The sequence below is a fragment of the Entelurus aequoreus genome, linkage group LG03, assembly GCF_033978785.1.
Source record: "Entelurus aequoreus isolate RoL-2023_Sb linkage group LG03, RoL_Eaeq_v1.1, whole genome shotgun sequence".
NCBI classification, from domain to species: Eukaryota; Metazoa; Chordata; class Actinopteri; order Syngnathiformes; family Syngnathidae; genus Entelurus; species Entelurus aequoreus.
In genome coordinates this window covers 78,998,204-79,010,703 of record NC_084733.1, presented here as the reverse complement: position 1 = coordinate 79,010,703, position 12,500 = coordinate 78,998,204, and the positions used below count along the sequence as shown (strand labels likewise).

Here is a 12,500-nt window from a genome sequence, read left to right as displayed (position 1 = left end):
AACATTGTTTTTAATCTGCAACCAATTTTTTTTTAAAGTGCATCAATTTGCCTGAAAAAAATTAATAAAATAAAATAAAAAATAAAAATATTATATACATATATAAATAAATTCATATTTAATCTATAAATATTTTTTGATCGACTTGAAACAAGCCTTTTGGCTTTTTGTGCCATCCATTTGCCTTGTTAAAGCATTACATGGATTAAATTCTTTAAGATGTCAATAAACATCTCAATCAATCAATCAAAAGCAGCATTAACTCCGTCATAAAACACTTTAACCTCCAAAACAAAAAAGAATAAAACAATTTATGCCAATTTTTTTCAATAAAAATGAAGTCTGGATTAATGGCACATTTTCTAGCGCACAGATTTTCGAAGCATGATACTGCATGATACTGATAAGGCGTGTTCCCCGGGGGTCACGCGCGCCTACCCCGCCCCACTTTTCGAGATGAGTGACAAGATCACATTTGCATATTTTTGTTGCTGTCCTCCCCCAACCACAACGGGAGTGTTAACACACAACCTTCATCGCTTTTAATGCCAGTTGCAGCATAAACTTGGAGACAAAAATTAGCCATAAGAATCTGACCTGCAATTACTGGGATAAATAATAGAAATTATATAGGATCATGTTTTTTTTATAGCTATACTACAGCTGTGTGATTTTCAAGACCTTTCATGGTCGGATTTCAGATTTTTTTTTCGAGATTTAAACAGAATTGTAGACATTTCAAGGCCTTGAATTTAAATCATCAGATTTTAGACTTTTTGTGACCCAACAGATAGTCTGTATGTAAAAATATATGTGGTTATTAACATGAATGTGGCCTCCGGGCCGCACTTTGGACACACCTGCCCTTAGAGGGATGAATATTTGCATACGCGTTCGATTTCCCTGTGGCTCCGTTTAAACCGCACAGCAAATCTGATTTTTTTTTTTGCCCTCAAGTGACACAGATCGAATATTATTCGCCAGTCTAAACGCTCTAAAGTGCTTGAAATCTGATCTTTTCGCATCAGATTTGAGCCACGTCAGGATGTAGTCCAAATCCGATCTTTTGAAATGTGACTTCAGTCTACTTGGCAATGCGACTTTTACAGCAGCTTTGTTCAAAGACGCAGCCCGCCAGCGGAAGTGGATACTTCATTGGTGAGCAAAGTATTTTCCGGTCCGTCACTAGTGCACAAATAATAGGCTATTAGTACAAAATATACAATGAAGGCTAAAAGTTTGGGCACACCTTCTCATTTCAATGCATTTTCTTTATTTTAATGACTATTTACATTGTAGATTGTCACTGAAGGCATCATAACTATGACACCTGTGAAGTTAAAACCCTTTCAGGTGATTACCTCTTGAATTTCATCGAGAGAATGCCAGGAGTATGCAAAACAGTAATCAGAGCAACGGGTGACTATAGAAACTAGAATATAAAACATGTTTTCAGTTATTTCACTTTTTTTAAGTACATAACTCCACATGTGTTCATTCATAGATTTGATGCCTTCAGTGGCAATCTACCATGTAAATAGTCATGAAAATAAAGAAAACGCATTAAATGAGAAGGTGTGTCCAAACTTATAATGACAAAGTGTGTCCAAACTTTTGGCCTGTACTGTATATAGTAATTGTTGAAGGACCGGAATTGACATGTACGCTACCGGTCTGTGTTTGGTAGCGCCTGTTCAGTTTATATTAAAATTATAAGAAGGACACAAGTGTTGCTGGCCTTGCTTTTTCTTTAGGTACAATTTTTTGCCGTGCACCTCTTTATTTTTGTTTTATTACTTTTTTGGAGAATTATATATCTATATTTATATATATATCTATATATATTTATTCATACATCATATTACTTTAATTCATTTTCACATAAAAAAACTAATTTTTAAGGTGTGGCGACTTTTGTTTTATTTTGTAGTAGTAGTAGCGACTTCCTTGTCCATTTACGGAATCCGGTCAACTTCCTTTGTTTTTACTTCATCAAACTGTGCATGCAAGTGACGTTGGGGCCACATCGGAGCCACATCGGGGCCAGTGCGCGCTAATACTGGAGTCTGATAAAGATCACATTTTAGGCCATGTATACCTAATAAACACATACACTGCATTAAGACCTCTTGTCCACACGCAGACGCATACTTTTGTCTTTAAAAACGCAGACTTTTGCCAAAGTGTAGAGGTTTAAAACTCTCTGCTTAGCGTATACATGGCACAAACGGAGACTTGTGACGACGTCACGGTTGTGCGCTGTGATTTCCAAAGCTCAACAACACTGCCTTGCTGGCTTTAAACACACTGTAAGAGGACTTACTGTATGTTTGAATGTTAACATGCTGCTATTTTCACTCAACATTAATTAAAAGATACTAATCAAAATGGGCTTTGCGACACTCCCGCCAAGTGACAGTCAGCTGTTTTGGATACGATCACTGCGGAACCTCCACCTGATGGGACAACTTTTTGCCCTGTGTCATAAGAAAAGTGCAACATTATCTTATGTTTTTAGTCCTCGTTTAACGACAAATCATGAAGTTAACTTGCGTGTCTTGCTTCCATTTTTATAGATGGTTACCACGCGTGCACGCGCGTAAAAAGCATCCAAGGAACTAATAAAAAAAAATGTTGCGTCCTCCTTGTAGTGTGTACTGATGTTAAAAGACAATATACGCTTCATTGCACATGTACTATATCACTATATCCATGACTAAATGCTTTATCATTTCACAAAAGTTTTGCAGCGGCACACACGCGTCCGTGCACTTTATGTAGGCACTTAAACATGCAAAAGGGTTTCCTTGGCTCGTTAGTGCATGCTGATTTTAGAAATGTACACTTTCACTTCACATGTAATATATCTCCATGTTGCTGAACACGTTATAATTCTATGAGTGTCGGGTTTCAGCAGCACAGGCGTGCATTCGCTCTTTAATAATGTGCCCAGGGCTCTGTGTACGTGCAGGTTGGTTTTAAAAGATAATGTACATGTCATTGTACGTCTAAAGCAGTGGTGTCAAAGAATTATCTATGGCCTCCGGGATGATATTTGATTAGTATCAGAACTGGCCAGCAGGCCACAGCCGCCTGCTGCTGTTTTGCACGCACCAATACTCCATCAGTGTTGGCGCTAGGAATTTTCAAAATGGGGTCTCAGGGACCCATCAAGTCATAAAAATGGGGTCCCACAGCACATTCTTGGGGTCCCACTTTTTTGTAACCGTTTTGAAAACAAATGATAAATGTATGCATTATCCTGTTGTATCTCACATTCTATATTGTGTTTTGGAAAAAGGTTCTCATAAAGGTTAATTCATTAAAAAAAATTATAAAAAAGAACACACATTTTTATGCACATGTAAATGTATTCAGTTATAAACATTAATTCACTTTCTTCTTTCCTTCATCGATCTAAATTTTACCACTGCCAGTATTTTTTTCTATATTTTTATTGTAATATCTTTTAAGAATGTGTTTGTTCTATTGTTGGCCAAAGTAAGAGAAAGAAAACACTCTGAAGTTGTCTTTATTTTTTATTTTAAATGCCATAATAGTCCGGCCCGCGTGTGCACAGATTTTCCTCCATGCGACCCCTAAGCTAAAATTAGTTTGACATCCCTGGTCTAAAGTGTATTAAAAAAAAACATAATAGGAGGTGTAATGCCGCCAAGTCAGATATTGCTGCTTGTTTCAGGCTTCTGATTGGACAAAATGTGCATGACAGCAGGTGTATGCGTTTGTGTGTCGACAGACAGTTTTGGAACTACGCTTGTGTGGATGGAGATCGTTTTAACCCCAAATATGTGTTTTTGAAACTATCCATGTTTGTGTGGACATGGTCTTACTGGCAGTGTAAATGAAAAATAAATCAGATTTGTACCTGACCACCTTGCGATGTAAGTTCATGGGTTGGGATGGTTATGGTGGTGCCTTCTTGGGTTACCATGGTGATAGTGCCCCCCATCGCTTGTAAGTCGGCTTCAGAGATACTGACCTGATAAAAAAAAGAGACCGCGGGGAGTTGAGCACAAAAAATGCGTGCACACTTCAAATAAATATATTTAGCTACGTGCCATTTCCTGCTGTTGCGTTCCGACCGCCTCCGTTACCAAGGCGACGTGCTGCTGACCAACCACGTCTGAGCTCTCCACCGGGACCTGTTCGGAGCCGGCGTCTTCTCCTCCGACCACCACCGCGGAGTAGGTCACGTTAGGGTCGTCGATGGCATCTGAGACCAGCAGGAGACTTTTAGCGACACAACTCATCTTGAGTGCCGGCGCAGCATTTTCTCGGGTTCCACCGACCTGTGGGCGGTTCAAAGTAGGCCTCCTGCTCCTCCTCGATGGGCTCCGTGTCGTTGTGGGCCGTCCGCTTGTGCATGGCCAGCGTGGAGATCTGCTTGTAGGTCTTCCCACAGTGGTTGCAGTTGTAAGGCTTGCATGGCGTGTGGACCACATGGTGTTTGTAAAGGCTGGAGTACTCAGTGAAGCGCCTCTCACAGCCCGGCACCGTGCACACGTACGGTTTCTCCCCTGAAGAAGGACGAGAAAACAAGGAAAGGTGTAAAGACCGCTCCTTCTTGTAGTTCGGGGGGGCAAACTTTTTGACATTGGGCTAAAAAAATGTTGTCGGGGGCCGATTGACTGTAAAGTAACAAAATGTATACACACATATAGCCTATATATATTCAGTATGTGTGTACATATTTATATATACATACATAGTATATTAATATCATGGATATACAATTAATAACTAATACAATTGGATTTTAAGAGTATGTGAAAGTTTGACTCCTATTTTTTTTACTTCTGTGACGACCTTGTTAAAGTTTTGTAATCAATCAAAAATATCAATCAGCTAAATTGCGCTAAAAAAAATGAAGTGTGGAGAGAGTGTTTTGCATTTTTCCCATCATGCATTGCAGGGGATTTAAATGGGTGTAATTTTGAATTATGTGTTGTGCTTGGACATTTTGTATTATACCCACAAAGTTCGGTGAGCAGGTTGGGTTATGTGACCGTGTGTGTTGACTTTTTGTGTGTTGTTTGGATTGGGTAATGTATAAAAATGCTGTGTTCACTTCAAAGTGTAATTCATGGTCATTAACCTGAATTACTCGGATTGTCCAGAAAATGTCAACAAACTTGCAGCAATTATGCAGTCAGATATATTTTTTAATTAATTTAAAGTGTATTTTGGACACACCTGCTGTCGTCCCTAAGTGGAACATTCTCAATGGGCCGCTTTGTTGGTGATTAGAGTCTAGAGGAAGTTACCTGTGTGGATCCTCATGTGGTTCTTGTAGTTGGTGGCGCTGGCGAAGGAACGCCCACAGCCGGGCTCAGAGCAGTAGTATGGCCGCTCTCCCGTGTGTGTGCGGATGTGAACTTTACGGATGTTGGAGGTGGTGAAGGACCTCCCGCAGTCTTCCACCGGACACTTGAACGGCTTCTCTCCTGCAACGGCACGCAGACAAACAATACGTGACGTTAAGGTTTAACTCCCATATTTAGGTGTGTGTACTTTGAGGGTCCTTTATGCTGTGTCTCAAACTATTAATACACTTCAGTAAGTACACCGTGTACTGAGAGTACACATTTGATACTGCAGTGCAATACTGTGCAATTAGACTTAGACAAACTTTAATGATCCACAAGTCACAGTAGCTCCTTCGAATTCCTTCATTTTACTTTATTTTTGGTATTATTCTCAACTTTTCTTGCTTTTTTTAATCACTTATCTTTTATTTTATATTGCTATATTTAGTCTATTTTATACCTGCATTGTCCTTTCCATCCTTACACTTTCCATCATTTGTAACTGAGCTACTGTGTGGAACAATTCCCTTGTACAGAAAGTGATCGCAATATTTTTTCTCTTTTTAACACTCATTATCGCCAACATTTGCATCATCTCAAAAAATCTCGGTCAGCTCATTTCCCTTAATTCGATTGTACAATTGTTAAAAACTCAATGCTGTAAAGCCAGGGTGTCCAAAGTGCAACCCGGAGCTAATTTTTTAATGGCTTGCGTAGGGATGTAATGGTAAACGGTATAATGATAAACCACGGTAAAATTGCAGACGGTTAGTAATACCGTTTAAAATTGTAATTACCGAAAAAAGGTCTTTTTATTAATGCCTTTTAGGCAACACTGCTTACTTCCTGGAAACGGAAGCGACGTAGCACTTTGCTCTGGAGATGTTCCTTCCCAGTAAACGGAGCAGATTGCTTCGTTTTACTCGTTTCTACTTCTGTGGAGTCTCGGCATGCGTTTAAGAGCACTCTCCTGTTATTAGATGGCGACAGGTGTGGACAATATTGGAGACAGAAGCATTTGTCCCACTCTAAAAGTATATCCTGGAGAAAATTTGTTGTTGTTGCAGAGTCACTGCTCAAACTCTTCTGTCCCGGTACAGCATGTACATGAGCACACATTTAGTACATGTCAATGTACATAACTTAAAAAATATCTTTCTCAATGAAAATGTAAAAATAGAGATAAAGGCATCATGGAGTGTGTAAAAGATGACACGTTGATACTATAAATGAACAAAAACACACATTTTTGTCTGTAAATAAATGGATAACGTTTATCTGTAGCCTTTTTATTAGACATTACAAATTACATGATGACGTCGCGTTCTAACCCCAACACTGTTTTACCTAACATAATGAATAATCATGATTTCAATATTGATAAAAAATTATCTTAATTATTATTTTGTCCATAATAGCGCAGCCCTATATGTAAGACGAGATCTCATACATGATCACTATTTTTATCAATATGGACAAATTAGGTGCCCTCTTGCACAATTTTTACATTTATTTGTTTATGTTATTTTGTTTCTGCCATATTTGTTTATGTTTGTGTTGCTTTCATATGCACATCCAACTTTCTACTTGAGGTACATATATACATTTTAAACGTGTTGTTTTTTTTTTGTTTTTTTTTATAAAACTTGGTTAAAAGATTTCAGTATAAATAGTTTTTGAAAAAACAACCGTGATAATTTTTTGTCACAATAACTGTGATAAGAAATGTTTATACCGTGACATCCCTTGGTTTGTGACACATTTAAAAAAATACTACTACAAAAAACATTAAAAGTGGAATAAAAGAGCAAACAGGTGTAATGTTACGAGAAAATGTTGCAATATTGACACTAACATAGGCTATTCAAATTACAAGTGTTTACAAAGTACAAAGAAAAATGTCATGGATTTATTGAAAATAATATGTTATTCATCTCATTAAGTGAATCATAACTGGTTTAACTACCTATAAGGAGACCTCATAGAAGTATTATTGTAGCAAAATTATTTGCCTGCGTGTGTACGAAAGTGTGTGTCTGTATGTCAATCTGAGTGTGTGTAATCAGATCCGCGTACGTGTGTTTTAGGTTGTCTGTCCCCAATCAGAAAGAACCCGCTCCATAGGATGACTACTTACACGTGACTTTTGCAACACTTGTGCCGTGTAAGATTTGAGAGGGCGCATCCAGATTTGTGAGGGTGTAACACAACTTGTGCGCGTGCATTCAAAAGTGCATGCGTGTAATACAATCTGCGTGTGCATTTCTATGATCTACAAAAAGCAGGAACCCTCCATTGGCTGTCTTTTTTTACACGTGACTTTTGTGACATTTCTGCCTTGGAACAGTTGTCTGTGCAGCAATTTGAACGTGTAAGAAGAGTTGTCTGTCTGTAACTCCCCTTTGTCTTTCCTTGTACTCACCACTAGTGGGCGCCTTTGTTATTCTGCTTGACATACACTATAAGCATTTCTCACATATTCCTTATTTTTGCACCGTCATTTTATGAAGTTGTTATTATTTTACAATTTTGTTACAATTTTGTTTACATTGACTGTTTTCCATGCTAGTGTTGACAGTTCCCTTCTGCCCTGATAGCTGAGGGGATCATGATCAGAGGAAGGTTACTATTGAAATAAAAATGTTTACATTTGAAACATTTTTCTCCTGCTCCTTATTTTTGATAGGTCATAAAAGATATCAATGAGTATTGATATCCCCCGATATAAACACTTATATTATTTGATTACATGCTATAGTATAATTTTATTGTTATAATTTTATTGCATGATTTTTGTGTCTCTTTAATTTAGGTAGCCAGGGACTGCAGATGGAAATTAGCTATGCAGCTATAATCTGGTGCAGAAAATATCTGTCTTTGAGCTTAATGTTTCTGTGTATTGTCCTTTCAAATAAAGACTAAACAAAAAAACAATATATTGTGATCGTTTTCAAGTATACCTGCACTTGTCACTTTCAAAAAACAAACAAAATTGTGGCTAGTTGAGCAACAATCGTGTTCCCATGTTTAGTTTTTACTAATTTTTACTAATTGGTTTTTATCTAGTCTGCACTTTGTCTGTGTTATTATTATCGGCTTTTATCTAGTTTGCACTGTGTCTGTAGTATTACTATTATCATTATTATCGACTCCTCTTTGCCTTATTCTTTTTATTTTCCTATTTTAATGATGTTGGATCTGTGTTGTTGTTGGGGACAAGTGTTGTAAATTAGCTTTGGCTACAAACACTATGATGCATACATTGGATAACTGTTTCAGATATCTATGGTTCTGTATCTGTCCCTATTTCAAATAAACCTTAAAAACAAAAACAAAAAACAAACGTATCGCCCAGCCCAAAATGATGCCGCTGTTACTGTCGCTAAGGATATCGGCTTTTGCCAGGACAAATCTACAGGTACTCCACCTTTGTTTGTCTCTTTCTTACCTCCAGGTGTGCACAAACTACACTTACATCTGCATTTGGGAAAAATAATCCTTCTTAACAATTGATCTGTATCGGTCTTGAGAAGCAGGAAGTTATCGGTACGAAAAAGGTAAAGCGCCAACTGAGACACAGCCGTTGTCATAGTTGTAATTCCGTGCAGGTGCTTTTGTACCTGTGTGTGTGCGTGTGTGCTTCTGAAGGTCTCCGGAGGTTTTAAAAGACTTGCAGCAGTTGAGCTCCTGACATCGGTAGGGCTTCTCTCCAGTGTGGGTGCGCGAGTGACTCTTCAGTCCATACCCTGAGAACAATTCACATTCCCAGGTTATCAGAGATATGCCAATCAAAATCTTACCATGCGGTGACAGTGATAGAAATGCCATACCGGTTGCAAACTTCTTGCCACACCCTGGATAGTCGCACATGTACGGTTTGTCTCCGGTGTGCGAACGCTCGTGAACCTGTAACCACACGCGTTATTGCGGCTTCTTGCCTGCGTCAAAGTCGACGGGGACAATAAAAAACGGACCTTGAGATGATGGGCCGTGGTGTACAACTTTCCACAGCCGTCGTAATCGCAGCGGAACGACTTCTCGCCGACATTAGCGACCCTGGCGGTCCTGTTCTCCTGACCCTGTAACACAATCTGACAGGCGAAGAACACCAGCGTGACTCCGACATGATAACCAGACAGGAAGGAACGGAAGTGGATAGGGCTGCACGATTTATCCACTTTTAATAACCAGTTTTGGCTGCCCACGCCAGAAGCTATTGTATGCGCACAGAGCTCCAAATGCAGCCGGTGGCCTCATTACAGCAACATGTAAGGACATACAGACACTAGTAATGAACAAAAAACACTAAGGTTTTTCTTTAAAATATATAGATAACATTTATTTAGCCCTTTTTAAAAGACAATTTTACTACGAATTGCACGATGATGTCACTTTCACTATGTTTTGTAGCGCTGGGTTTGGGCATTTCACGATTCGATTACCGTATTTTTTGGACTATAAGTCGCAGTTTTTTTCATAGTTTGGTCGGGGGTGCGACTTATACTCAGGAGCGACTTATGTGTGAAATTATTAACACATTACCGTAAAATATCAAATAATATTTAGCTCATTCCCGTAAGAGACTAGACGTATAAGATTTCATGGGATTTAGCGATTAGGAGTGACAGATTGTTTGGTAAACGTATAGCATGTTCTATATGTTATAGTTATTTGAATGACTCATACCATAATATGTTACGCTAACATACCAGGCACGTTCTCAGTTGGTTATTTATGCGTCATATAACGTACACTTATTCAGCCTGTGGTTCACTATTCTTTATTTATTTTAAATTGTCTTTCAAATGTCTATTCTTGGTGTTGGGTTTTATCAAATACATTTCCCCAAAAAATGCGACTTATACTCCAGTGCGACTTATATATGTTTTTTTCCTTCTTTATTATGCATTTTCGGCCGGTTCGACTTATACTTATATACTACTTATAGTCCGAAAAATACGGTACAATTCTCAGGGTGACGACATAATTTAGAATTGATTCAACACGATTCTCGTGATATATTATTTGGTATATAAACTGTAATAAAACAAGTTACTTCAGAATTGTCCAAACTACACCCATGGGCGAGACGTCACGAGTCAGATAAAGAATCTGGAGCCTCCAAACTAATTTTAAATATCTGGCAGTATGATTGCTGGAGGTTTGCCGCCAACTTGTGGACAACTTGAGTAATTCAGGTGAATGACCATGAATTTCACATCGAAGCGCCCTTTGCACAGCATTAATATAAATGCCCCAATCTAAACAACCTTTCTCAAACATGGCGCAAATAAACTAACACAAAAAGTCAACACACATAACGCTACCTGCTCAATGAACTTTGTGGATGTTATAATAAAAGTCCAAGCACGACACATGATTCAAAATTACACCCATTTAATCCCCTGCAATGCATGATGGGAAAATGGAAAACACTTTAACACTTATCCATGTTTGGCGCATTTTAGCTGCTTGATGACAAAATACTAAGGAGGACGTCACGGAAGCAAACAAGGTCGGAGTCGAACTTCCATATACATTAATTATTAATTACCCATCCATCCATTTTCTACCACTTGTCTCTCTCTGGGTTGCGATTTTTGATTTTTTTTTAATCGATTAAAAATCGTTACAAATGAGAGTCGCCATTCATTTGAAAATATATTTTTGTTAGGTCGAATATTGAAAATTAAAAATCGATTTAACATCTGAATTAAGAAAAAATGCGATTTGGATGTGAATACAATTGTTTGAGCCCCCCTAATGTTTTACTAAATATAACCAAGTCATTAAAAAAAAAATCGCGCAGCCCTGGAACTGGAAGAATATGTTCTACCCGCATGTGCAAGCCGTTGTCTGCTTCCACTCTGCCAAAAGGAACCAAGGGGTTCTCAATGTTTTCCACCTGTGGAAAAAGGAAACGTCTTGTGTGAGTTGTGATTTGAGTTGAGTGAGTAAACAATAGGGGAAGGGTAGCAAATTCGGTACTTTTATAGGCCCCCACTGATTTCCGTCGGTACTACCGGGAATTGAAACGAAAAAATCAAACGGTACCATATTTAGATACCATTGTTGAACGTGGCGTCACGTCCAGTTGCAGACTAAACACCGGCTGAAGGAAAAAAAAACCTCGTGCAAAAATCAGCGACAATTATTTTATTAATTTTTGTTTTGTAGTTTAAAGTTTTTTATATATTTTGGTCCGAAGTTAAGGTGGCTGATCAATTTCAATGTGTAATATTTATTGAGTTCAATAATTGAGTTTATTAAAAAAAAAATCTGTATAAAAAGGTTAAGTCGGGCAAAAAAGGGTTTTACACGATTACATTTCCCTTTGAAGCTTTTCTGTTACGGACTAAAAAACTATGACAGTAAAGTTATTCTTCGTTGTAAGTCGAGCTATAGTTCTCTCTTTTTTTGTTTTCTTTATTGTTAAGGATACAATATTATGCAGGAGTGTTAATTATAACAAGGCAAATATTTTCTTTTTCCTGGGGGGTGTAACTGGGAAAAACAGCACTGTTTTAAGTAATGTTGCAATTTTCAACACCAACAAATCAAGTAGGCTTGGTAGAAAATGCTTTCAAAATGCACTAGCTTGATAATTTACACTGGCTTTGCCATAGACAGGCTACTATTAGCATTAGCGATTTTACATGGCGATTTCAACACCTTCAAATTTGATAGGGGAAAACTACAACTAAGATTAATGATACAATCAAACAGCTCGTGTGTAAGCCCAAAAGTTACAGTACAACCACTTTGTAGAGTGCAACATAGCACATTCAGCTTCCTGGAAAAAGCTACTTCCTAGTGACACAACATACCATGGATGGCCTATGCAGTACTGTTTATGTTTATGTACATATTTTGGAAGTGCAACTGCATTGCAAATGAGACTCAAAAGGAACCAGAAAAACAAAATACAGCAACTGGACAGCGCAGTTATCATAATCAGCTCATATTTAAATGTTACGTTAATTTTATCATCAGACGGTGAACATTTATTTACACACACAAAAGTACAGAAAATTGGTATCGGTATGGATTCCTAGGTACCGGGAATCAATACCGCAACGGTTTAAATGTAAACGGTACTGATCCCTAATAGACACACTTGTCTACTATATAAGAAATACAAGAGTGTTTCCTCTCAGTTTATGATGATACTGT

The 12,500-nt window shown here is 38.0% G+C and overlaps 1 protein-coding gene across 3 annotated transcripts in view; it reads right to left on the bottom strand.

Moving 5' to 3' along the window:
- The window catches only part of znf143b (zinc finger protein 143b), a 22,298-nt gene that overhangs the window by 2,939 nt on the left and 6,859 nt on the right, over positions 1 to 12,500 (bottom strand). For all 3 annotated transcript variants that reach the window (XM_062042841.1, XM_062042840.1, XM_062042843.1), the window contains exons 6-13: positions 11,164 to 11,232; positions 9,302 to 9,418; positions 9,158 to 9,233; positions 8,948 to 9,073; positions 5,286 to 5,465; positions 4,311 to 4,538; positions 4,080 to 4,234; positions 3,887 to 4,000 (exon numbers count right to left, since the gene is read on the bottom strand). In XM_062042841.1, coding sequence (XP_061898825.1) covers positions 3,887 to 4,000; positions 4,080 to 4,234; positions 4,311 to 4,538; positions 5,286 to 5,465; positions 8,948 to 9,073; positions 9,158 to 9,233; positions 9,302 to 9,418; positions 11,164 to 11,232 — 1,065 coding nt within the window. The remainder of the gene's footprint in view (positions 1 to 3,886; positions 4,001 to 4,079; positions 4,235 to 4,310; positions 4,539 to 5,285; positions 5,466 to 8,947; positions 9,074 to 9,157; positions 9,234 to 9,301; positions 9,419 to 11,163; positions 11,233 to 12,500) is intronic.